This window comes from Lacerta agilis, chromosome 7 (genome assembly GCF_009819535.1).
Source record: "Lacerta agilis isolate rLacAgi1 chromosome 7, rLacAgi1.pri, whole genome shotgun sequence".
NCBI classification, from domain to species: Eukaryota; Metazoa; Chordata; class Lepidosauria; order Squamata; family Lacertidae; genus Lacerta; species Lacerta agilis.
In genome coordinates this window covers 85,761,527-85,787,476 of record NC_046318.1, presented here as the reverse complement: position 1 = coordinate 85,787,476, position 25,950 = coordinate 85,761,527, and the positions used below count along the sequence as shown (strand labels likewise).

The 25,950-nt window shown below is 55.9% G+C and overlaps 3 protein-coding genes across 6 annotated transcripts in view; 2 read left to right on the top strand and 1 right to left on the bottom strand.

The window, feature by feature from the left end:
* Positions 1 to 14: 14 nt before the first annotated feature.
* HGH1 (HGH1 homolog) lies at positions 15 to 4,568 on the top strand. The gene is made up of 6 exons (XM_033156042.1): positions 15 to 562; positions 1,541 to 1,641; positions 1,891 to 1,989; positions 2,236 to 2,327; positions 3,331 to 3,453; positions 4,155 to 4,568. Exons 1-6 carry the CDS (start codon positions 30 to 32, stop codon positions 4,317 to 4,319), a joined length of 1,113 nt encoding a protein of 370 aa, XP_033011933.1. The 5' UTR covers positions 15 to 29; the 3' UTR covers positions 4,320 to 4,568.
* Positions 4,569 to 7,434: 2,866 nt separating this feature from the next.
* LOC117050407 (testis-specific serine/threonine-protein kinase 5-like) lies at positions 7,435 to 18,930 on the bottom strand. The gene is made up of 8 exons (XM_033156060.1): positions 18,652 to 18,930; positions 17,388 to 17,495; positions 13,753 to 13,955; positions 11,945 to 12,000; positions 10,748 to 10,880; positions 10,146 to 10,261; positions 8,771 to 8,953; positions 7,435 to 7,907 (listed from the first exon to the last, which is right to left on the bottom strand). Exons 1-8 carry the CDS (start codon positions 18,853 to 18,855, stop codon positions 7,435 to 7,437), a joined length of 1,476 nt encoding a protein of 491 aa, XP_033011951.1. The 5' UTR covers positions 18,856 to 18,930.
* Positions 18,931 to 20,344: 1,414 nt separating this feature from the next.
* MROH1 (maestro heat like repeat family member 1) overlaps positions 20,345 to 25,950 on the top strand; it is a 43,392-nt gene continuing 37,786 nt past the window's right edge. For 3 of the 4 annotated variants that reach the window (XM_033156018.1, XM_033156017.1, XM_033156015.1), the window contains exon 1: positions 20,345 to 20,424. The gene's annotated coding sequence lies outside the window, so the exon portion shown is untranslated. The remainder of the gene's footprint in view (positions 20,425 to 25,950) is intronic. The other variant, XM_033156016.1, reaches the window with a different exon arrangement.

Below are 25,950 nucleotides of genomic sequence, written 5' to 3'. Positions count from 1 at the left end.
CCCTCTCTGCAGATCCCCCCTTTTCCAGCATGGCGGTGCTGCCGACCCAGGACCTGCTGGCTTTCCTCTCCCCAGATACCCGTATGGACGTGAAGGACCGGGCCACGCACTATGTGATGGGGCTCACAGGCAACGCGGAGGGCAGGCGGCTGCTGGCCTCGCAGCCGGAACTTGTGTCTGCCTTGCTGGCCCTGACCAGCGACCGCTCCCCGTGCATGGCCACAGACGCATACCACGCCCTCATCAACCTGGCCACGGAGCCCGCTGCCCACGAGGCCCTGAAGGAAGGGCTCCCTGTCCTGCTGAAGCGCTTGCTGGATCCAGCCTTTCCCATGGCCAACCAGGTCTGCACACTGCTCTCCAACCTGTCTCGGGAGGAGGGCTCGTGCAGAGCGCTCTTGGCTGCCCTCCAGCAGGAGAGCCTGGGGGGGCTGGCGGCCCTGGTGGACGCCTTCTGCACGGAAGGCTTCAACGCCCAGGCGTCTCTGCACTACCTGGGGCCCTTGCTGTCGAACCTCAGCCAGCTGCCTGAAGCCCGAGACTTCCTCTTGGACAGATCCAGGCAGGTGTGGGCAGGGGGGGAGGGTGCTGGGGTCGAGTGGGGATTTATGGGCTGCCTCTGCATGTGGAGGAATTGCTGGGGGGGGGGGGTGTTGCCGTGAGGACTGCCGAGAAGAAAGTGGAGTAGCAAATATATATCAGTCAGAACAGAGGCATGTATAGAGCTGCTGTGCTGAAAAGCAAGTGCAAGCTGCTTTTCTCCTGTTCCCGAGGGTAGGACTCGAACCAGGGGCTTCAAGTTGCAAGAAAGGAGATTCCAACTAAACATCAGGAAGAACTGACAGTGGAACAGGTTCCCATGAGAGGTGGCAGACTTTAAGCAGAGGTTGGATGGTCATCTGCCATGTATGAGTTAGTTGAGATTCCTGCATTGTAGGGGGTTGGATTGGATGACCCCCAGGGTCTCTTCCAACTCTACAATTCTCTGATTCTATGTTTCCTCTCTGGATTTGGTGAGCTGCCCCCCCCCCCCCATTCACCAATTTGTTCTAAGGCAGCTGGGAGGGGGAGCTACTTTCCCCCAGGTGATAAGTTAGTAAAAAGGGACACAGGTGGCGCTGTGGTCTAAACCGCTGAGCCTCTTGGGCTTGCCCAAGGTTGGTGGTTCAGCTCCTGTTGCTCTGCCCCAGCTTCTGCCAACCTAGCAATTCGAAAGCACACCAGCGCGAGTAGATAAATAGGTACCGCTGTGGCTGGAAGGTAAATGGCGTTTCCGTGCTTCCTGAAACCAGGAAAACTAAAGAGAAAAGAAACAGGGAGGTTGGAGCTCTGATGGGCGGGAGGAATAGGGGGCGTCAAGGGGTCTGCCTGGGCAGGGAGAGGTCATTCTTTTGTGGAGGGGAGGCCTTTCATTCAGCGCTTGAGATGCCCCCTGCTTGAGTGACAGGTGTCTGCAGTGCATTGTGGGAGGGAGAGAGGGAAACCCCCCCTGCTTTTCCTTAGGGCTCCTCCTTGACCGCAGATCCCCTCTTCCTGCCAGGTGTGTGGTGCAGAGATTGCTGCCTTTCACACAGTACACACGCTCATCCATCCGCCGAGGAGGGGTGGTGGGCACGCTCCGCAACTGCTGCTTTGAATATGGTGAGTGTGGGGGGGGGGTTGGGGGGTGTTCTCTCTCTCCCCTGGCCTAGAGAATCCTGCTACTTTTCTTTGGCTGTGGGCGGGCGGGTGGGGGCTTGCTAAATTTGCACCTGCATCTTGAGTGCTCAGGTCCTGCAGTTTCTGTGCTCCTTTCGCTGCCAACGCCCCCAGTCTCTTCCAGGGTGGGCTTGGACCCCACGCCAGCAGGGTCTTTTCCCCAACGTGGACTGCCTCGCTTGTTTCCCCCAGGGCACCACGAGTGGCTGCTGAGCGAAGAGGTGGACCTTCTCCCCTTCCTCCTCCTCCCTTTGGCTGGACCTGAGGAGTTTCCAGAGGACGAGATGGAAAGTGTGTCCCTTTGGGAAGGTGGAGGGAGGGAGGGAGGGGGGAGAAGATGGGTGCTGGATCGTCGCACCTTGGGGCAGAGTCTGTTCCAGGAAGCCCCAGCCCCAGGCGGGGCGGGGATGTCTTAGCCACCTCCGTCCTGTGGGGGCCTTGGGGAAGTGGGCCTCCTGGCGAGGTGGTCCTGGGTGGGACTGTGGGGCGCTGTGGCCGCTCGCTTGCCCCTCTCAGCCTGCGATGTCTTGGCCCCAGGGCTACCCCTGGACCTCCAGTACTTGGCAGCGGAGAAGAAGCGGGAGCCGGACCCCGACATCCGCAAGATGCTGCTGGAGGCCATTATGCTGGTGAGTCCCAGCCTGAGACGGCCTTCAGGCCCCTGGGCAACGAAGGGCCTTTTCCAAATCTCTGTCCTCCCCCCTCCCCCCCCCCTTCTCTCCACCTTCTCAATCTTTGGTTTTTGAAAAACAGACTCCTGGAAGCTTGGGTCTTGTAAAGAAAGATTTCAGCCCTATGCAAACTTAAATCCATGTGGATTGCAGAGTCAGAGAATGTGGGTTTTTCCCTCCCCACCTCCAACTCTGAAGAAGGAGAGCATCTGCTGGATGAGGCCACGCCCCCCCCCCCGGTCCAGCCTCCTGCTCTCCCAGGGGCCAGCCAGGGGCCCCAAAGGGAAACGGGGACGCAGGGCCCGAGCACAAGGGCACCTTCCTCCCCTGCGGTTTCCAGTGACTGGGATCCAGACCCGCTTCTGCCCCCTGATCCTGGAGGCAGGATAGAGCCCTTGTTAGCTGCCTCCCGCGTAGAAAACCTTTGCGGCTGATTCAGCAGCCACAGGGCAGCCGGAGTGTTTGAGCCGCTGCTGGGTCCTGCAGGCGAGTTTGGCCCAAAGAAGGGAAGCTCCTCCAGTGGCAATGGAGGACACACACAGCTGACCTGTCTTCCATCTCAGCCTTCTGGCCTGTTGAGCCTCTTCCCTCCTCCAGGTTTCCCCCCCACCCCTTTCATCTCTAGGGTCTGCTGCTGCTTCCAGCCGGTCTGATCCTAAACAGATTCCTATTTGTTGGGTCATTTGCCCCGTTCCCATGGAGGCAGTGCATGGGGACTCTGTTTTCTGCATGGAGGAGCCCTAACCTGCCCCCCCCCATTTCACTGAGCAGCTTATTCCCAGCTCCAGCGCAGGCAAAGTGGCCGGCTGCTTTCCACTCCCTTCCTGCCGCCCCTCACTCGGGGGGGGGGGCGCTCGATTCCCACCCTGTGCCTCCAGGCAGACCCTCTGCACACAACCCCAGCGACAGGCGGCCCTTTTCCATTTCCCTCCAAGGTGCCCTTTTCCATTTCCCTCCACAGCTGACAGCCACCAAGCCAGGGCGCCGACTAGTGCGAGAGAAAGGCACCTACCTCATCCTGCGGGAGCTGCACAAGTGGGAAAAGGACCCAGGTGTCCTGGCCGCCTGCGAGAAGCTGATTCAGGTGGGCAGGAAGGAGTGGGGAGCCAAGGACTGGCGCCCTGACTCCCTCTGGTCACTCAGGCCCAGGGATTGCTGGGAGATGCTTGGGGTGGGGGAATCCCTGAACAGGCCCGGGGTGCTCTGAGAGTGCTGTTGGGGGTGGGGGCTCCTTTGGGACAGGAGGGAGAGCGAGCAGCGTGACCCATTTGAGAGGGATTCAGGTGGGGAGGAGTCTGACGTGTTCTGCTTTGAAGGAAAAGGTAGGTTGATTCTGATGTGTTTAGCTTGGAGGAAAGATTAAAGGGAGAACGTGACCCTCTTTTTAATCGGGAATCAGGGAACTAAAACAGTGAATAATCTCCAAGTGTCCAGGTGGAGCCCGTGAGGTGGGTGGGGAGGCAGAACCTTTCATTGGTGGGGGTTGGGGTTTGTAGGATCCAGTTGGGCTGCTGGATAACTGGATAACTCTCAGGCCACAGAAGGAAGCAGTGCAGAAGCTGAGCACTCAGAATATTTCTGTGCTGAGGGAATTCCCCCCCCCCCTTGTTCATTGGAATCCATGCCCCCTGTTCTGTTTCTGCTTCTGTAATCCCCTGGGGTGTGCAGTGGGTGGGGGGCATTCCGTCCCCCCCACAGGCCCTTCTGGTTTGCCCTGATGCTGTCGCACAGCTGTTTGCCACCCCAGAGATGGGTTTAGGCCTGATGGTCCCTTTCCCTGAGCAGGTCCTCATTGGGGACGAGCCGGAGGCAGGGATGGAGAACCTGCTGGAGGTGGAGATCCCGGCGGAGGTGGAGGAGCAGCTGCAGCGCCTGGATCTGGAGGAGGAAGACCAGCTGCAGCAGGAGAGCAAGAGCCAGCCGCCCTGCTCTGAAGGGCTGCAGAGATGAGGCGCAGATAACCGGGACAACGAAGACCCCAAGTCCTTCTCTCCCTCCGCTCCCGGCCAGCCTTGTGGCAAAGCCCCTGCGGCTGCAGTCTGGAGAGTTGGCCAAGGACCTGTGCCAAGGAGCAACCAGCAGTGGGGGGACGGAACTGAGCCCCCTTTGGGAATGGAAAGGGCAGGAGCTGGAGCCTGGGCCCTCCCTGCCAGCAGTTTGTCCAGGCATAGCTGGGTGCCCTTCCTGGGCCTGTAGGGGACTGGCGGGGGGTGTTGTTGGGTGGTTGTTTTTATTTCGATATTATTGTGGCTTTTATGTTGATCTTTTCTGTGAACCGCCCTGAGACCTCTGGGTATAGGGTGTTAATAGAATTTCAATAAATAAATAATTCTGCCACCACCTACAGAAAGAGGGCGATGAGTTGGCAGCCCCAATGACTCTGCTGCCCTGCAATAAAATGTTTGCCAGCACAGAAAGACCCAGTTTACATCTGGCATTTGATTCTCTGAGGTTCCTGCCCTCCTTCTGGAGTCTGAGCAAGAAGGCACCCTTCTTGGGTGGGTTTGGCCAGTTCTGCCTGGCCAAGGTGCCCCCCACCAAGCCGCTTGCTCCCCAGCCTTCTGCCAAGCGGAATGTCTGCTGTGCTCCCCACCCCACAAGATGCTGTGATCCACACCAGCGATGTCTGGGCTGCCTCTCAGTACGAGGATCTGTTCCAGGATGTTCTCCTCCAGACTTCCCCAACCTGTGGCCTTCTGTGTTTTTTGTACTACAACCCTGGGGATGATGGGAGTTGTAGTCCAAAACACCTGCAAGGCAGCAGGTTGGGGAAGGCTGCTCTAAGCCTGGAAAGGACGGGGCCATTTCTGGACTGCCTTCTTGGTCCGTCAGTAATGAGCTGCTTGTTTCCTCCCAGGCGGTTGTTGGCCTCTGGGGGCCAGTTGCTGATCAGAACTGGGGGGGGGGGGAGAGTCCAGTTTAAGGCTTCCCATTTGGAGGGCCACTGAAAAAACAGGATGCGAGACTAGGTGGGCTTTGGGCCTGATCCAGTGCAAGGGCTCCTCTTAGGTGCAACCCGCCTTCCCTGCCCCCCCATCTGTTCCCCTTCACTCCCCGTCCCCCTATTCCAGAGGTCCTTAGCCCTTTCCAACATGGGAGACTGCTCTGAGCCGAAATTGCAGGGAGGAATACTAGGAAGAGATGGATTCAGGTGGCTGCAGGGGCTTACGGCTGGGATCCCCCCAAGGGAGAGCAGTTTTATCGGCTGCTCTTAGTTGCATGAGGCTCTTGATAGCATTTACAGCCTCCAGAGAGTAGCCATCAAGCGCCAGAGAGTAGCCATCAAGCGCCAGCTGCTCCTCCATGAATTTGTCTTCATGGAGCCCTCCAGGTTGGTGGCCATCTCTGCCTCTGCCCGGGGGGGGGTTGCGTTCCACAGCCTGACCCTGGGCTGTGTCCAGAAGGCCTTTCTTTCTTTCGTTTGCCCTGGACTCCCAACATTCAGCTCCATGGGCTGCCCAGGAGTTCTAGCGTTAGGAGAGAGTGAGAAGCCCACCTTCCCTCTCAAGGGGCCCCTTCCCCTGCTGGTGTCCCTGAGGGAGCCGATCCCTTGATGCCGCCTTTGTGAGTGGAGAAGGCGACTCTGGGCTGGCTGGGACTTGAAGTGTCCGATCCAACAGGGCTCCCTCTCAATGGCCCCTTCCCCTGCTGGTGTCCCTGAGGGAGCCGATCCCTTGATGCCGCCTTTGTGAGTGGAGAAGGCGACTCTGGGCTGGCTGGGACTTGAAGTGTCCGATCCAATGGGGCTTTCTCTCCTGTGGGTCAATGGGGAAGAATCTCCAGGCAGGCGAGGGGGGCTCAGGTAGAGTTGGAAGGGACACCCCTGAAGGTCATCTGGCCCAACCCCGGCAAAGGGCCTGTGGCAGCTGATGGGATCCACACAGAGGGCGGCTCTGGGAGCAGAGGAAAAATTCTGTGTCTCTCGTGCTGAGCAGAAACTGCATGGCATGGAGGGCTAAGCCAGGGGAGACATTAATTGCATGGGTGCAAACGAGGGCATCCCTTGAGCGGTTCCACAGGGAGGGAGCGATTAACTCTTTCCTGGCGAGCCTCGGAAGCCGCTGGCTGCCTTTCAAGGAGGGAGAGAGGTGCGCTTCTCTCTGCCCCCTCCAGGGCCCCAGGCAACTAATTCAGCGGGTCTGAAATAGGTGGATTGGGACCAGGTGCTTGAACTGACGGCAGACAGAGCTCGGCCTCCGCTGCGTTTATTTTAAGATGTGGATTTAGAAGCAAGAAGATCTGAGCCACGCAAGCAAGTGGGAAGTTTGGAAGAAGCCCACAGGAACCACTGGGAAGGAGGGGCCAGCAGCAAGGGGCCTGGGACAAGGGAGGGGGGCAGGAGCTCTGCTTTATAAACAAAACCAAAAGCTGCCCTGGGCATGAACCAGCCCCCCAATGCTGTGCTGTGGGGCTGGTTCAGCAGCGGCTCCTGATCCAAAGGATACAGGAAGCAAAATTGGCCTTTTCGAGGGGATGTTGGCGGTAGGATCCGGAAAGCGTGAGAAATGCGTGGCCCCGCATGCAACCTTCACGTGGGAAAGGGCTGCCCTGGGGAAATTGGGCAGCAACTTCTCCGTGAGCTGCCCCGGGCATTAATGCAGAGGCGCCTGCCAGCAACGGGTTTCGGTTTTTTGGGGGGGAGTGTGGGACCGTTTCCTCCCGCGAGGCGCCTTGGTGGGGCGCGCCCCCCTTCCCCTCTGCGCGCGCGCACACACGGCAAGAAGAGCCACGCCAAGCCAGGATACACTGATGTATATAGAGAAAACAGCAGGCAGCAGACGTGCAGTCGGTCGCGCAAAGAGCGCGCGGGCTCCGCGGCGGCGGCGGCGGCGCCTCCTCAGTCCCAGGTCGGCCGCCGGTGCCGCGCGGGCACACACGAGCAGGCAGCAGCGCGGAGGGACTCTGAATAATCTTTAATAGTGCTCACTGCATCCGGTCCTTGGGCGCTGCGTCCCCCGCCCGGGAGGCGGCCGAGGGGAGGCACCGGCCCCGCAGGACGGACGGGCGGACGGACGGCTGCAGCTTGCGCGGGGACTTGCGCGGTGGCGGCGGCGGCGGCGGCGGCTCACGGGCACGGCGTCATGGTGTACAGCGAGTGCACTTGCTTGGAGAGGCTCGCCGAGCCACCCGCGCCGCCGCCGCCGCCCGCGCCCAGCGCCGCCGCCCTCGCCGGCACCTTGTCGGCCAGCCGCTTGCTGCTCACGTAGGCGCTGGTGGAGAAGCCCGAGCCGGGCTTTCGGAAGTTGGGCAGGTGGTGGAAGGGCTGCAGGCTGCTGAGCAGGCTGGGCCGGTAGAGCGACAGGCGCGGCGGGCGCTCCGTCTTGCGCGGCGACGGCAGCTGGAGGATGCAGTTGGCCATGCCGCCCGCCCCGTCGGCGCTGCTCTTCTTCTCCGCCACCTTGGCCGCCCGCGCGGGGAACGCGCCCGTGGCCGAGGCGGCGCGCGGCGTGGGCCGCACGTGGCCTTCCTTGGCGCCTTCCGACGCTTTGGCCGAGCTCTCCAGGTCCGGCAGCTGCGACGTGGCGCCCGGGGGCTCCGCTGCAAAAAGGCGGCGAGGGGAGCCGGTTAGCGGAGGGGCTGCATGGAGGAACGGGGTGTTGTGCCCCACGAGGTGTGCGCTTTATAGCCAGCAACTCATGGGGGTCGCCAGGGGCTCTGCAAGGACTGCTACTTCTGAGATGAGCCCAGCTGCAGGTGAAGAGGGTCAGACCAGGGTGTAGGGGGGGCCGTGGCCCCAGGCACACATTTCTGAGGAGGTTTATCAGGCACAACACTTGGCTGCCCCGGTGCCAGCAACCCACGCTACAACACTGGCTCAGAAGGAGCCTTCCAAAGTCACCCCTTAACTCTGAGCCTTGTCACCTCTCCCCGCAGCCCCCAGGTATTTCTTTTCCCTGTCAGCCTCAGCCCAGCCTAAGGAGCAGGAGGGCAGGAGAACCCCCCGTTATGCCCCAGGGCTAGGTTGATACACCTGCTGCTCTCTGGCCTGGCTGCCACCCAAGGGGTCTGGAGTTGGCTGCCTGCAGGGGGCAGGGGCAGAGCTTCTGGCCCAGAAACGGTGCCCAGGGCAGGGCAGCTTTGTACACACACAGAGGCCTGGTGTGTTGTATCTTCCTGAACTGGGTTCCCTGTTACCCAAAGAGGCAGAGGCTGTGCTGGGGTTGCAGGGAGGCTCCCTGCTTCCCTGGGCGATGGTGTGTGGGTCTGCCCTGCCTGTCCTTATCTGCTTCCCTCAGGGCAGGTTGTGTGTGTGTGCGTTGCTCTCAGGAGGCATAGCTGTCAATGGTTCCCTTTTTTTTAAGGGAAATTCCCTTATTCCGAATAGGATTCCTCGCATGAAAAGGGAAAAGTCGACAGCTATGTCAGGAGGGGAGCTGGTGGTCCTGGCTCTGTCCGTTTACCTTGTGTCGCTTGGGACTTCTCTGGGCTTAGGTTGCACTCTGGGTGGACCCCCATGGAGCTCATCACTCGGTGGAAGATGGCCGACGTGGCAGGCAGCATCCATCGGTGTGTGGCCACTTGCTGCAGGCCCAGGCGGGCAGCCGGCTTCAGCTGGAGCAAACCCTCAATCAGGTTCTGACATTCTGCCGCAGGGAGAAGAGCTGGTGAGGCCCACAGCAGCAGCAGCAGCTGCCACCTGGGGGCTCTACTGTTTGTAGCATCCCAGGGCATGAAGCAACTGGTGGGTCTGCTTGGGTAGGAGGGCAGAGGGCTCAGGGAGCGAGAGCAGCAGTGCCTGGCCCAGGAGTTCTGCTGCTGTTTCCCTTGCAGAGTCTCGTGTCACTGGCTGGCTGGGCAGCCCTGCCCTCTTGCACAGGGTAAGGGGTTGTGGCCGCACCCCTTCGCTGGCATCATGCAGTGGGGTTCGTTTTGCCTCTGGGACACCCTGCAGCCGGCCAGGCTTTAGGGCTCGGCCTGCCATGTAGCTCTGGGCAGGGGGCTGGCACAGGGCACAGAACTAATCACATGGCACCAGTGCCTGTAGCTGCAGAGCCTCGTGATCAGACGCCTCCATTGGAAACGCTGTCAAGGAACCACTGATGCCAACCAGCTTGATGCGTGTGGTCGGGCTCACAGCGCTGGGATGCAATGTGAATGGCCAAGTGACCTTTGCCAGAGTCTAGAGCAGGGCCAGGCCAGAAGCAGTGGGTGAACTTGAGACACCAGAGGAAGGAGGAGCAAAGCCCCGGGGCGAGAGCCACGGCCTCGGACACTGCCTGCTTCGACTTGGCTCTAGCTCCAGCAAGAATTTGCTTCGAGGTGACGGTGCCAGTGGGAAGGGGCTGCCCAATGCCGTCTGCGGCGGCTGCACCCTCTTCGCTGGCACTGGGGCTGGCTGAGGGTGGCTCCAGTGGTGCTGCTGCTGCTGCTCTGTTCCTCCTGACCACTGACTGACAGGGAAATCTGCAAATGCGGTACAGGAGATTCTGCAAAGTACCTGGAGATTTGCAGAACGGCCTCGAGCAGTGTTTTCCAACCTTTGGCCTCCAGCTGTTTTGGACTACAATTCCCATCATCCATGGCCACTGGTCTTGCTAGCTTGGGATGATGAGAGTTGTAGTCCAAAAGCAGCTTGAGACCCAAGGTTGGGAAACACTGCTCTAGAGTTGTAAGGAAATGCAACTCTTAACGTCATTTTTAAAATGTCCTCCTGGTGGTTTTCAAGAAGGCACACGCGTCTCCCCCTCTTCTTAGGTGCCGGGGTGGCAGGTGTGGGCCCAGCTGAGCCTCCCCCCTGGGTCCCTGCAGCAGAGCCGTGTGTTGCCACGGCCGTACCTGGTGAGATGGGCTGTCGGAAAGCCAGTCCCTGCTTGATCACGTGGATCATCTTGTGTGGCTGGCGCTCCTTGAAGGGGAGCTTCCCTGTCACCATGGCGTAGAGGATCACCCCACTGCGGGAAGGAGTTCAGAGAGGGGTCACCACCAGCCCAAGCGCCAGCTGGCCCAGGGCAAGATGCCTCCTCTCTGGGCCGGAGCATCCATTGTGTGTCTTGCCTGTGCTGGGGGAAGCAACTGCCAGGCCAAAGTGGTCCATCTAGCTCAGTATGGCCTACCTTTCCAGACCTACCTTGAGATACCTTCTACTTGCTGAGCAGATGCTCTCTAACCAATGAGACACGCAGCCCTTTAAGCACTGGCTTGTTGCCTGTGCCTGCCCAGGCCCCATACCTGGTATGACCCTGGTGCCACGTCTCTCCCCCCCCCCAGCAGTTCTGCCCCAAAATTGTACTGGGTGACCTTGGGCCAGTCACACTTCTTTGAAGTCTCTCAGCCCCGCTCACCTCACAGAGGAAGGGAAAGGAGAATGTTAGCCGCTTTGAGACTCCTTCGGGTAGTGAAAAGCGGGGTATCAAATCCAAAACTCTTCTTCTACTCACAGGCTCCACAGGTCAGCCAGCTCCCCATTGTACTTCTTGCTCATGAGGATTTCAGGGGCAGTGTAGGCCACGGAGCCACAAAAGGTGTTCATTAGGGAATTCTTCAGGGAATAGCGATTGGCAAACCCAAAATCTGCAATGGGGCAGAGAAGAAGACAAGAAGCTCTCCGTCTGGCAGCTTAGAAGAGCCTCTGCCAGCCTCGGGGTCTCCAGGCATGGTGCCAACACCTGGAAGGCACCAGCTTGGTAGGGGCTCCCTCCTCTCTGTCCTTCCGCCAGCAGGCGAAAACTTCCTTGTTCCAACCGGCTTCGGGGAATGGACTGCTTTTAATCAAAGAGCTGGTGTTGTGCTGCTTTCATTGTAGTTAGTGGCATGTTTTAAACTGGTTTTGTATATGTATATCGTTTTAATTCTGTCTATGGCTTATTGTTTGTTTATTATTGGTTTTTCCAGGTTTTCAGCAGGTTTTCTTGTTTTTATCTGTAAGCTGTCAGGGAAAAAGGCAGGAGACAGACAGACAGACAGACAAAGAAACAAACCAATAAACAAATAAGAAAGCAAATTAGTGGCTGTTTTAGGGGGTGCGTCCCTCAGCCGCTTCACCCATGCCCAAGTTTCCCAGCTGGTCATTATTGCTTTTTGGGAATTGGGTGTGGCAGTGGGAGCAACGAAAGGGAGGCTCTGCCACAGCTGATAAAAGAAGGCAGAAGCTCCCACTAAGAAGACCCTGCTCCTGGGACTGAGGTTTCCACAGCCTCTGCCAATAAGGACCAATAAATCCTTCCATTTTAATTCACTTGAGGCGACTGGAGGATGCAGCTTTACTGAGCAGATTTTATCTGCCCAATTTCCCTTGAGAGAGATACAGAAGTGCTTTGGGGTCATAAATTCTCTATATACATCTCACAACGGAATTAGTGTGTCCCTGCTGAATTTCTGAAAACATTAAAATTGGGGTGGGCGAGCCCTCATGCCATGGTGCTGAAAGGAGGGAAACGGCTGTTTTCTGTAGAAGGCAGAGCCTAATTTGATGTCCTTAAAACATGCTCTTATTTTGCTAAGTGAGATGCTCTGGCCATGGCTCCCTTATCTGGGTTATTGGCTGCCAGGTTTTGAACCCTGTGCTCACGTGACATAAACAAATGTTGTTGGCTGATGAGATGCAGCTCTCTCTGGTCCCATGGAAGGAAACTCACCAGTCAGCTTAATGAAGCCACGTTCATCCAGTAAAATGTTCTCACATTTCAAGTCTCTGAGGGAACAAAAAGCAGCAGAAGGAGCTTTAATGGGCTACTGATCTTCACTCTCTCTGCTGCTCTGGTTCGCCAGAAGCGGCTTAGTCATGCTGGCCACATGACCCAGAAGCTGTACGCTGTCTCCCTTGGCCTATAGAGCGAGATGAGCGCCGCAACCCCAGAGTCGTCCGCGACTGGACCTAATGGTCAGGGGTCCCTTTACTTTAGGAGGAAACGGACCTGCTGCAAAGAATCCAAACTCTGCACATGGTAGGAATCACACCAATCTGCATGTTTCCCTTAAGGTTGCATATTGATTTTCAACTGCTGCCTGGGGCTTTTTGCAACAATCTGGGTATGCTGGAGCCGTGTGACAGAAGGCAAAGCAGCACATCAGCCAGAGGGGCCCAGAGATGCTTCAGAGCGCACAAGATCGCTCTGAAACATCCAGCAGACATTGCCTGCATACCTTGTAACCTCCTGCCATAGGCAGAAAAGCTAAAAGAGAATAATGAAGAGCCTGTCTCGGGCAACGAGCTCTGTTTGCATGGCTGCCTAGGCCTGTTCCGCCCAGAGTCCTCCTGGCCCTTCAGTGCTGTCAGAATGAAGGCCAACTCAAAAACCCTCAAGTCGTATCCTGGAAAGTGTGGAGAACCACAGTGGCCTTATGGGTTATTAGACAATCTGTGTATCAGTCCAAAACTGGTGCGTATGAAGGTAGAACTGGGAAGTCACGTGAAGCGAATTCAAAGCGATATTTGTGTGTTTTGGGGTCTTTTTGTGAAAGACGGCAAGTTAGGGGTGAGGCGCCTCAGGGCTGAGGACCAAATGCAGCCAGTCTTTCAAGTGCCAAGCCTCTTGGGACTCTGCCTCTGAGCCACGTTTTCTCCTCGGATCTTGATCTATGGCCTATACTGGCCTGGCTGGAATGTGTCCTTCAACTGAGATAGTTCATCTTGCCTGCCTGGACAACGGGTAGAAAGATGTGGGAACTGGTTTTTAAATGTCTCCTGAGTCCTGCCCATAGCTCAGCCCAATTTTGTCTCTGCTCCTGCCTATTTTCTCTCCTAGCCCCCCCCATCTCCCCCTAACCCCCCCCCCCGAGGGTTCCCCACTGGGAATGGGGCCTGTGGGTGCTCTCCCCAGGGTGACCTTTCCTGTCATAACTTTGGTGCCAGGCCAAACACTCTGTTTTCCTGGGCATTTGAGCAGCACCCAGAGAATCAAACATGGTTAAGGCAGATTGTTCAGCTCCTGCTTTCAGGCTTCCCTTTGGGGCATCTCACAGTCGCCAGCCTTTTAATTAATTAATTAATTAATTTATACCCTGCCCATCTGGGTCTTTATCCCAGCCACTCTGGGCGGCTTACAGCAGAACAAGGGGAGGTTTGGAACAGGTGGCTGGACCACATGACACTCCTCCCCCCCCACACACATTGGGTCTGATCCAGCTGCTGCTGCTGCTACAGCAGAGCTCTTAGGATGGATGCTGTGATACAGTTTTATCGCTGTCCTTGGATTGCGAGGAGTTGCTTTTTGGAGTGAAGTGGTATATGCTTTAACAAAACAAACTCTTAGCCTAAAAACCATTTCCCATCGCGGCCCAGAAAGAGAACCATATTCTCTGGTGCTGGACCCCTCGGTGCTGCCTTCCTCTTCCTGAGAGGGAATCTGGGTGTGACCCTGGAGGTGTTCCAGGCCCCAGGAGTGATCCTTCCCGGCCACCGCCTCCCGGCTATTCCCCTCCCCCCCCCAGTCATTTCCGTCACCTGTGGACGATGCCGACATTGTGGCAGTGTGCCACGGCACTGACAATCTGCCGGAAAAGCCTTCGTGCCTCCTCTTCCTCCAGTCCAGGAAGCTCTCTCCTGTCCGACGTGGCATTGATGTGCTCCAGGAGGTCTCCCCGGGAGGCCAGTTCCAGGACCAGGTAAGTGCGCTTGCTGTTCCGGTACATCTCGTAGAGCTGGATCTGCAGGGGAGCGGCCCACGCCTGTCACAAGGGGACCCAGGTGGACTGCCCAAGAGGACGGGGCACCCCAAAAAGTTTGGCATCCACTGAGCTAAGCAGTTCCACGAGCGCAAGGGCTTTTGCCTGTGCAGCGGAGCCTGCCTTTCCTCTGGGGAAGGAACCCAGACCTATGCAGGGTCAGTGGGAGAGGGAGCAAGAGGTCTGCTGAACAGACAAAAGTGCTTATGCTAGGAAGGAAGGAGAAGTCCCAACACAAGAAGATTGGCAGACGAAGCTGACGGACTATGCAGAGATGGCGAAACTGGCGGGGAAGATCCAAAACCAGGAAGATCAAGTATTTTTAAAAGACTGGAGTACATTTTAAACTCATTTAGAAGATCACTAAACAGTTAAAATTATTGGTAGGGATGTAATGACACCTGTAATGTGAATTTTTTAAATGATAATTATGGATATTTAATTGATAAGGGTAAAATATGCAGCAAAGCTGATCTTGAACATGGAACCAAGGGAGGGAGGGAGGGCAGTCCGAAGGTTCAAAAAAACATTGTATTTTAATGTTTGAAACGGTTAAAACGTTTGTGAAAAAAACAATAAAAATATTATTTTTTAAAAAGTGATTATGCTAGTGGAACTGTTTGGTTGGATACCCTCATTATCCTTTGGAACTGTGGCACACTTGACTGCCTGAGTGCAAGGCATGCAATGCAAGATGTGCCACGTGAATGACACACACACACACACAAATGGCTGCCATCTGCCTGGATGCAAGGATCGGGGAAGGCTCTGGCCCTGTGGTCTTGGATGTTGTGGCAAAGAGCAGCCATGCAGGTGACAGATGCTCTAATGCACATGTGCAGAATGGGATGCTCAAAGGGAGCTTGGCGTGAGTGAGGGCTCCTCTGCACCAAACAGTGTCCTCTGCGCATGATCAGGGTGGGGAACAAAATCCAAAGTCTTGTGTTGAGTTTTGGGCGTCTCCTGAGAAATCTCTATGTGGGACAAGAAGCTACAGTTAGAACTGGATATGGAATAACTGATTGGTTCAAAATTGGGAAAGGAGTACGACAAGGCTGTATATTGTCTCCCTGCTTATTTAACTTATATGCAGAATTCATCATGCGAAAGGCTGGGCTGGATGAATCCCAAACTGGAATTAAGATTGCTGGGAAAAATATCAACAACCTCAGATATGCTGATGATACAACCTTGATGGCAGAAAGTGAGGAGGAATTGAAGAACCTTTTAATGAGGGTGAAAGAGGAAAGCGCAAAATATGGTCTGAAGCTCAACATCAAAAAAACTAAGATCATGGCCACTGGTCCCATCACCTCCTGGCAAATAGAAGGGGAAGAAATGGAGGCAGTGAGAGATTTCACTTTCTTGGGTTCCATGATCACTGCAGATGGTGACAGCAGTCACGAAATTAGAAGACGCCTGCTTCTTGGGAGAAAAGCAATGACAAACCTAGACAGCATCTTAAAAAGCAAAGATCACCTTGCCGACAAAGGTCCGTATAGTTAAAGCTATGGTTTTCCCAGTAGTAATGTACGGAATTGAGAGCTGGACCATAAAGAAGGCTGATCGCCGAAGAATTGATGCTTTTGAATTATGGTGCTGGAGGAGACTCTTGAGAGTCCCATGGACTGCAAGAAGATCAAACCTCTCCATCCTTAAAGAAATCAGCCCTGAGTGCTAACTGGAAGGACAGATCCTGAAGTTGAGGCTCCATTACTTTGGCCACCTCATGAGAAGAGAAGACTCCCTGGAAAAGACCCTGATGTTGGGAAAGATGGAGGGCACAAGGAGAAGGGGACGACAGAGGATGAGATGGTTGGACAGTGTTCTCGAAGCGACTGGCATGAGTTTGGCCAAACTGCGGGAGGCAGTGGAGGATAGGCGTGCCTGGCGGGCTCTGGTCCATGGGGTCACGAAGAGTCAGATACCACTGAACGACTGAACAACAACAACATTGGGGGTCAAATTTGTGAGAATATTCTCTCTGTTTCTACAACACAAGAAGTCAGCCACAGGGTGTTCTCTCACTAGTTAAGGCTGCAATTCTATAAATGTCCCTGGGAAATAAAGGATTTCTGTCTGAATAGGCCTGCTTGGGGCTGGGCTTTGAAGGGTCAGTCTCTCTCTTTTCTCCCTGGGGGAGCTCTCACTTTCCCAACACGCCCAGCTTGTTGCTGTGACTTCTGGGCTCTGGAGTCAACTTTCCTTTTAACCCCTTTCTGCTCAAGCCAGCCTGGCCCCTGCCAGTCGGGTCTGTGTGCCTCATCCTTTCTCTGACCACATTAATTCTGGGTCTACAAAGCCTGCGCCTGAATTACCGGGGGGGGGGGGGTGTCAGCAGGGGGGGTCTCGTGAAGCTTCCTGCCCAAAGCACAAATGGAGCAAAGCAACGTGTGTGAACGGACTGTGGTGGGTGTACAGTGTTTCTCGATATAATCCACTGTTTCGTAAGAACTTCTTCAGCACAGCAATGGAAAATAGACGTATTTCAGCTTGTTTGTCAAACTCTGACAGTCCGTTGACTCCTTCAGCTACACTGGAATTTCACAAAACAAAGCTTTTCAGCTTGTTTCTTATTGGAGGACTTTCTGCCATTTGCTCCTATAATCAGCAGTGACTTTCAGAGACCTGATAGATTTCTGTTTTATTGTTTATGTTGATGAGAATTACAGTATATATGCTTAGTTTCATGTCCTGTTTTTGACATTATGTAAGATGTGTAAGGGACGCGGGTGGCGCTGTGGGTTAAACCACAGAGCCTAGGGCTTGCAGATCAGAAGGTCGGCGGTTCGAATCCCTGCAATGGGATGAGCTCCCATTGTTCGGTCCCTGCTCCTGCCCAGGTGCACCATGAGAGCATGCGGATGTGCAGATGGAGGAAAGAACAAGAAGGTGCACTGAAGTTTGCAGACTCATTATTAGTAAGCACTAGGAGGGGACATGAGTGGCACTGTGGTCTAAACCACAGAGCCTAGGGCTTGCCGATCAGAAGGTTGGCGGTTCAAATCCCCGTGATGGGGTGAGCTCCCGTTGCTCGGTCCCTGCTTCTGCCAACCTAGCAGTCAAAGTGCAAGTAGATAAATAGGTACCGCTCCAGCGGGAAGGTATATGGCGTTTCCGTGCGCTGCTCTGGTTGACCAGAAGCGGCTTAGTCATGCTGGCCACATGACCCAGAAGCTGTACGCCGCCTACCTCAGCCTATAGAGTGAGATGAGCACCGCAACCCCAGAGTCGTCCGCGACTGGACCTAATGGTCAGGGGTCCCTTTACCTTTACCTAAGTTGTGATTACATGTTGAATGTTTGCAATTTGGTCACGCGTTGCCTTGTTTCCGCTTGACTTCAGTGCTTGCAACACAGGGGTTTGGTTTGATCAAAGTACAAATGGGCCAGAGCAGGTCACACACGGACTCACCACATTCAGATGCTTGTAGGTAACATTGAGGGAGTAGATTTCTCTTGGGAGGAACTTTTTGGTATATTCTACAGGTGCTTCTGCCGTCGAGATGATCTTTATAGCAACCTGGGAGAAGAGAAAGCAGAGTTTGAGTGTGGAGCTCCAGGGAGTGTGCGTTCTGCCGATCGTGTGAGTTGAGCCATTCCGCCTTTGTGTGCGTGCCAGGGCAACTTCCTGGTGGGTGCCGGTTCCTGCATCTACTCAACACAGTGGAAGCCCACTGGGGGCAGGTGGGGATCTGCTGTACAAGGCCATCTCTAGGGAGCAGGTCTGCTGCAAACCTCTTAATCCAGGAAGCAGATCTTCCTGGCTGGACTGCCACGAGGAATCCATTCACAACACTCCATTCTCCCTGTGGGGAAATCACGCTACGGGTGAGCAAATCAGGCAGGCGGCGAAGCATCCAGACACCCGCCCTTGCACAGTTGCCTTCAATCTGGGGTGTGGAAGTGTTTGTATGGGGGAAAGGGGAGAATGTTGCCACAAAGCATAGAGACCCAACAGGCAATGAGAGCTGCATACACAATAATTTGGTCAAGTCAGGGCAAAGGAAGGAAGGAAAGAAGATAGGCTGGAAGAAGGGTGACCATTTCCAAGTGCTTGCTTGCTGTCTTTTGAATTAATGGCTTGCTTGTGTGCTGCCCGGGGGCATGGACTTGACCCAGGGTCAGCGACCACAGCTAACATCCTTGGGCAGCGGCTGGTGCCCAGAATCCTGCCAGAGCCCGCCCACTCAGGGTGCCTGTCCTGGGTATCCCTTTTGGACCCAGCAGTCCAATTGGTTCTGGATGGGCCGGAGCTAGCAACCCACGGTATCTAGGTTCTACCTCCACTGCAGGAGGCAGTTATTGTGCCCCTGAATGCCAGTCGCTGGAGAGCACAAGCCTGGTGTGTGTTGCCGCTGTGCTCAGAAACGGCTTGTGGGCTTCCCTTAATGGTCCCCTTGGTTGGCCCCTGTGAGAAGAGGGTGGTGGGCTAGACGGGCCTCTTTTGGCCGGACCCAGCAGGCTCTTCTTAGGATCTTATGTCTGCTGCAGGAACTGGGGCAAGCAGAGCAGGCAGTTCCACAACAGAGCCTGAAAGAGGCTTCTTGGGAGGAACGGGAGCCAGCCAAGCCGTGGCGAGTCTTCTGCTGGGCAGGACCCTTTCCTGGTGCCCCCACCTCCCTCCCTCCCAGCTTGGGTGAGTGTGGACGGAGCCCCCGGCCTGCTCTTGTGCCCACCATGGAGTGCCGCTTGCTCCTGAGGTCTGAGGCCAGCTTGTAGTTCTGCATCATTTTCTCTTGGGTGGCATAGCCCAGGTAGACTTTGGAGAAAGCTCCCGAGCCTATCTTCTTGGAAGAGAGGAGGTAGCCATTTTCCTTGCTTTCCCGAACCTGCTCCAGGAATGTCCTCCTGTCCGCCTCGCGCTTAGAGAAGCTCTTCATGGCCCGTGGCGCTCTCTCTCGAGAGGGCGGCAAGGAGGACCCTCTCTTGCGACAGGCCAAGGAGCAGGGGCTGCACCAAGGCGGGGAGGAAACTCCGGAGGAACCAGAGTCCAGATAAACACATCAGCTCTACAAGGCAGGGAAAGCACCCGAGTGGCGGCCTCTCTCTTTCTCTCTCTCTCTTAGCACGGCCCCTTTCGCATCTTTTGAGGGGTTTGGCTGCCACTGGCCGAGCACAGGGAAGGGCAAGACCAGAGAGTCCTTGTTGCTATTCAGATGCAGAAGTTTCCACAGTGACGGGGGTGGAACAAGCATTCCAGAGGCAGAGTTCTAGAACCGAGGCGTAACAAGCAGTTTTAGAACCTGCGGCCTTGGGGAGGGGGGCAGGCGCTGGCCTGGGTCGCTCCCACCCGGGTCCCCACAGGCAGCAGCCGCAAGCCCATCACTGCTTCACAACACGCAGGGCAGCTTCTCAGGTGGACAATCACAGAAGCCAGGTGAGTTGTGGGCACGCGGCTGGGGTCGTTTGGCTTGAGTTCTTCTTACTGCTAAGAAAGGACGGTTGGGCCGAGAGGCAGTGAGTGGCCCAGTGAGCCTGGCGACTGACGGAGGATTTGAACTCGGGTCTCCCGATTCCTGTGGCCACAGTTCAGTGACAGAGGGCCTGCCTGGCATGCGGAAGGTCTCAGTCTTGGTTCCTGGCATTTCTAGGGAGGCCTGGTAAAGAATCGTGCCTGAAACCCTGGAGAGCTGTTTCCAGTCAGTGCAGGCAATACTGGCGTCAATGAACCAAGGGCCTAAGGCAGCTCCCTATATTCTCAGTCCAGCTCTCACACCACCCTGGAGGGCCTGGAGCAGAAAGCAAAACTGACGCATTCATAGCAGGTGCCAAGCCTCCCCAGCTTCTGTGACTTTGGCAGCCAAAACATGTTCCTATACAGTCGCAGCCTTGTGCTACGACAGAATATAGATAATCCCTGAAGCGAGTAGCCGAGGATCTTTGGCCGAGAGGATCAGTGGAATCATTTCCAAGCAGCTCCAGCAGGTGGCACAGAGGTCCTTCCCCTGCCTCTTCTCCGGGAGAGCTCCTGGGCAGAGGCAGGTCCACAGCAATCTTGCGGCACTGTATATATTTCTCCTTCTTCCTCTCTTGCTCCTGCAGCGGCAAGGGAGGCAGGACAGCCAAACCCTCCCAGGAGGAACAAAAACTGGGGGGCCAAGAAGGAAGGGGAAGGCTCCTCTTGCTGTGGGACAGTTAGCAACAGATCTGAGGTCCCAATCTAATAGCTCTGATCGGGTCCCACATTGCCTTGGCAAGGTAAGCCCCCCACTCTCTTCTCTGGGGCTGGCAAGATGCCTCTCGACAGAAACTTGGCTCGTGGAGATAACATTGAACAGGGATCAAGGACGGCAACCGGCACTTACTAACTGGCAGATTCAGTGGGCATCCTAGAACCTGTGTGCTGATGCCATCTCCTCCTGGAAGCTGATGCCATCAGTCGAAGCTCCCTCTTGCTTAGAGGTTGGTGAAAAACAGTCGCACGCTTTTGCTTCAGGCAGGAATCCCAAGTAAGAGCGAGTGTTTGATCTTTGTGTCAGATAGCAACCTCGGTCAGCACCCAGGACCCAGTGGCAAGATGGATCAAATATATTGGAGAGATCCCTGCTGGGATCTGACCTGCCAGCGCTTGTTGGATGTGGCGTTAGGGAAGGGCAGGCTCAGAAAATGGAAACCACTGTCACGTGGCCTACAGCATGTCTGCTTTAAGCCTTCAAATGGATTTTCAGTTCTATTGTATTGCTTCTTTTAAAACTTCAAGTCTCATATTGTATTACAAGCTGAATTTTGCCTGTGGGCTTTCTGGGGCACCTAGTTGCCCACTGCAGGGAACAGGAGGCTGAACCCAATACGCCTTGGGTCTGATTGAGAACAGAGGGGGCTGCTCTGTAACCAGTCAGACCATGCTGGGTCTGTGATCCAGCTCAGTATTATATTCTATACTGGCTGGCAGCAATGGCTCTCCAGCATTTCTGGTCCAGGGGAGATGCCACTGGGGACTGAACATGGGACCTTCTGCATTCCCTTAACCACAACTGTCTTCTTAGCTTTTATTTATTGAAAGTGTTGATGCCAGGGATTGAATGTGGGGCCTTCTGCATCCAAGTTACAACCCTCTTCTTCTTAGGCCATGTTCTTATTTGTTAAACGGTGCAGGGGAATTTCACCTCTTTGCCACTCTTTAACCACCTTTGAGTGTAACGGCAGTTGAGCATATGATTTTAAGCATGCTTCCTAAGTAACTTCTCTGGCATGTGGGGATGAGGAAGGGAGCCTGTCTCAAGTGGCTATGTGGAAGAATCAAAGCATTCATTTGTTCATTAATTTTCCTTTGCAAAAAAGAACAAAGCCCGAGTATTTGTGGTTGGAGGCTGAAATATATTAACTAGCAATGTGTGCAATGTGGTTCATCCAGTACGGCAGAATGACTATATTTTATGGTAGGGCTGAATGGTAGGATGACGACGTATAGTTATTTCAGAGATGCTGCACGTACTGTTCTGTGTTCTGAACTGTACCCAAGACTGGAGCTCACTGGATTTTGCAAGCATGTGCTGAATCATGAAAGAGTAAAATGTTCAAAAATATGGACAGAGGATCTGTGAGCTGTTACCCCTCTATCGAGCCAAGCCATACTGTAGCACTAAGGCAAGGATTTTAGTTTCATGGCGCCTTTGCCAGGCAAAAAGTTTGTGCATCAGCCCAAGGATGTTGTCCTTTTTGTGAGAATTCCCATCTTTACGTGGGCTGCCCTGTGCTGGCTCCATCTCTGCTGAGCGGAGACATCAATGGGTAGCCAAGCTGGTCGGTCTGGGGCCTAGAAGCGCCCCCTGGACCAAAGGGGACTGTGTCCTTGGCCTCCGTCTTTCTCGGGAGACCACGGAGGAGGAGGGCGCCTTTGCGGTGTAGGGGGGGAAACTTCCACATCTTATAGCATCAGCAAGAGAGCATGGCAACCCCCTTTTCTTTTAAAGACCTCAATACCTGTCCTTGGCATCTTGCAGAAACCTGACTTTGCCTTCTTCTCTCAGGATGGATGCACGCAGGGGGTGGGAGAAGAAGGCCGCTGCTTTCCCTGCCCCTTGGGTGGGGGGGGGGAGGCGACTCCGGCCAGGCCTCCCCTCCCCTGGCACCAGCTTGCCTGAGGAGCACCAGTGCCGACCGGGAAAAGTCTCTCTGGAGGAGGCCGAGTGGGAACCAGAAGAGCCGGGGCTCTTTGGGGTTTGAACTCCATTCAGGGCTTGAGGAATTTTTTGTGACTGTCAATTTTTAAGCTTTTTTGCGCGCCGCCTCGAGTCCCAGCCTGGCTAATAATAATATTTTTAATAATGATATATATATTCCAGGCTGGGGCTCGAGGCGGCTCACGCAAAAAAACTTTAAAAATATTAAAATACCGTATATATAGAGGGGGGGGGGAAAGAGAAATATATATGTGTGTGTTTGTTTATTTGCATGCCTCTGGGCGGCCTCCATCCCACCAAAAGGCAGCGGGTCCTGGCGCTTCATAGGAGCTCCCCTTCCTCCGCCGCCCGCCTGGCCGGAGTCCAGACTGGCCGGTTCCTTACAGGCACGGCCAAACTTGGCCCTCCAGCTGTTTTGGGACTACAACTCCCATCACCCCTAGCTAGCAGGACCAGTGGTCAGGGATGATGGGAATTGTAGTCCCAAACCAGCTGGAGGGCCAAGTTTAGCCATGCCTGCGAGAGGGTCCTCAGTGACGGGCGTCCTTCTCCGCCCCCTTCGGGCTACGTTATCGGGGCGGACCAATAGAGAGCGCGACGGGGGTCTGCTATCCAATGGCGAAAGGGAAGGGGCGGTGCCTCCCTCCGCATCGCTCGTCATGAGAAAAAGCCGCGAGAGAAAGGCGGCGGCGGGGCGGAGCAACTACTCTCACTGCGCACGCGCCGATTTCTCTGCCTCCTTTACGCGAGAAAAGGGGCGGAGTCGTGAGAGGGCACCATAGAGGTAGAAAGCGAAATGAGAGAGCCCTCACTTCCGGTGAGATTGCGGCCGGAGCGGGGAAAGCGGGGCGGGGACGGGCGCGCTGTCGGCGGCGCTTGCTTTCTCGTTTTCCCCCTCTGCCCGAGGAGAAAGCGCCGTCGAGCAAAGTGGCTTTTTCCCCGAGAGCGAATATGCGCAAGCTCGTCTTTAGGTGAGGATTTGGAAGCCAAAGGACCGTAACCCGTGCATCGCGGGGGGTTGGGCTAGATGACCCTCGACCCCCTTTCCAACTCGACGATTCTAGGAATGACCCGTTCTTCGGCCAGGGGCGCCTCTTCTGCCCGCTTCCATCTCGCTAGCATCACGTGCGCCAGGCGTGACGTGGTCTGGCGGCCCCGTGAAGTTGCTGGGGGGGGGGGGCTCCTGATGCAAGAAGTCTGGCTGGCCGCGAAGGGACCCGCGGGCCAAGGGCATTAGCCACGCGCTCCGTTGCAGGACCGCCGCCAGCTGCTGCCTCTGACAGAGCCGCGTTCCTCTCGCGCCGGGGCCGCTCTTCCTTGCAGGTGTCCTTGGAGGGGTCTCAGCAGCAGAGGACCCTCGGCTCGGATCGCCCACCCCCAAGCTGTACGGGGGGAGGGGGCGTGCATCAAGCACCCCCAAGTCTGGGGCATCCCCTGCCATCCCTCCTTTCTTCAGATGCCTTATCCTTGCTGTCATTTAAAGAGTCCCCTGCCCTTGCACCTGTGTCGTCCTCCACTGATTCGGTCCTGGCGGTGCAGCCCCTTCTTGTTCCTCCTCATCACCAGCTGAGATCCCCCCCCTTTTTTTGCTGCTGCTGCTGCGCGTCAGCCTCCGTCCCTCCAGGCGCAGCAAGGAGGGCACTTTTCGGGTTTTGATATTATTATAATAAAATGATGTTGTTTCGTTTGCCCACGAGGAGACCTGAGCCTCTTTCCTGGGGTGCAATGCGGGGGGGGGGGGGAGCTCCCGCCACCTGGCCAGCGCTCAGGGATGAGTCCCCCGCCCCGCCCCAGTCCTAGGCTGCCCCTCAGGCGCGGCGTCGAAGGGAACCCGGAAGCGCCTCGCACTCCACGCGCCTCTAGGGGAAGAGGCCAGGGGGCGGGGCCTCTCCTCCACCGCCCCGCCCTCTCCCGCAGGTGAGGGGCGGGGCCTTAAATACCCGGAAGCGCCGCCCCGCCCCTCCAGCCGGGCAGGTGAGGCGCAGAGGGGTCGCCGCCGCGGAGGAAGGCGGGCGCAGGTAAGGCAGGTGGGGCTGCAGCTCCCTCGGCTTCTCCCTCCCTCCCCCCCCTCCTTTCCTGGACAGCCAGCGGAGGGACCCAGGTGTCCTGGCCGGGGGTGGGGCGCGGGCTCAGCGGCCTCCTCCGCCCGAGGTTTCCGGGGCGCGGTGTCCAGGTGGGCGCTGCCGCCCTTCGGGGCTCCTGCCCGCCTTCCCCGTTCGCTCGGGGGCTCCGGAGACCCTCTTTCTGCCCCCTCCTCTTCCAGGGCGAGGCTCGTGCCTGGAGTCGGAGGTGGGCGCGGGAAGGGAGACGCCTCTGGCCCCCTTCACCCCCTCGCCGCCCCGATCCGCCTCCTCTCTCTCTCCCTCTCTCTCCCCCGCCCCGGCTCCGCTGCTCCCGTTCCGCCTTCGCGGGAGCCGCTCGCTTGCTCGGCGTTTCGCGCCTCCAGACATTGGACGGCGTGTCTCCTGGATTCCTCTTCCCGGGAGGAGGCCTGCTTTGCAGCTGCAAATTCTCTCCTGCCCCCTCCTCACCCGCCCGAAATCTTGCATCTCTTGCTTCGTTTGGGCTCCCGCTCCGCCCGACTGCTCTGTGCATTTAAAAAGCCCTCCTGAAGATTGGCCGCCAACCCCCAAAATGTAGATTTTCTCCTTCTGTCCTCAAGGTTGTGATGTCTGCGGAGTCCTGACTTCCAGAGCCCTGTTTTTTTGAGTCTGCTGCTGCAGCAGCAAAAACAAGAGCAGGCCTTGGTGCCCCTTGAAGGCTGGCAGGCTTATGGCACAGCTTTTAATAATAATAATAATAATAATAATAATAATAATAATAATAATAATAATTTTATTTATACCCCGCCCTTCCCAGCCAGAGAACCGGGCTCAGGGCGGTTTTGTGGACTGGGGTCCAGCTCATCAGATGCAGGGAGAGTTATCCTCCACCACAGGAAGCGTTAGTGTTTGCAGTCCCGCTTTTAGAGGTCTGAGCCTCTAAAGTCCTTGTAAATTACTTGAGGCTTGAAGCATTGGTGTCTGAGGCTTTTGCAATGGGTTTTTCTGTGGGGCTTTCCTCACCTGCTGGGCTCCTGCTACACCCAGATTTGTTTGGGTGGCTGAAATAAATCTCTGGTTCTCCTCCAATTCTGTCCGGAGGACTGTTGGTTCTTGCCATTTCCCTGAGCGAGAGGCCTGTTAAATGGTGCTATGCTTTCAAAATGAGGTTTCGGTGCTCACACCCCTCTCTTTAATCCCAGATGCAGAGGCCGATTACTGAGTGTTGCGGAGAAGCTCTCCTGCCTTCAGGATAAGCTCTTGCGCCATTTCTGGGCTTGGCTGAGCAGGAGGCGGAGAGGGTGAAGCGGCTGCTGAGTGAGGCCACGGATTTTACAACTTCTAAAGTTGTTCTCTATGTTCTATCAGCTAGGGAGGTTAGGGCAAATAATTTAAACCAATTAGCCATTGTCAAGAGGATTCAGAAATCTGACTTACACAATCTGTATGCAACTCCCTTCTATTCTATCTGCCGTGGCTTCATTGTATATCCAGTGTCTGTCAGTGTCATGCATGGTGTCAGGGCCTTGGGCGAGTGTGATGGATGGACTGCAGGCGCTGAATGGGCCTTGGCCTTGTCTGGTTGACGGAGAAGGCAGTGGACCAGTGGGAGACTTTGCTTCCTTGCCATTTTGGTCCTGTGTGTTTAGTTTCTGCTGAAAGCATCTCCTGTGTCTTTTTTCATAGCGGAGTTGAACCTGGAGAAGGGAGAAGGGGCCATCTCCTCATTACTCACGGAGCTCCTCTTGTAGGATTGTGTTTTGACTTCTGGTTTTAGCTGTGTATGCTGCCTTCAGTGGACACAGTGGTC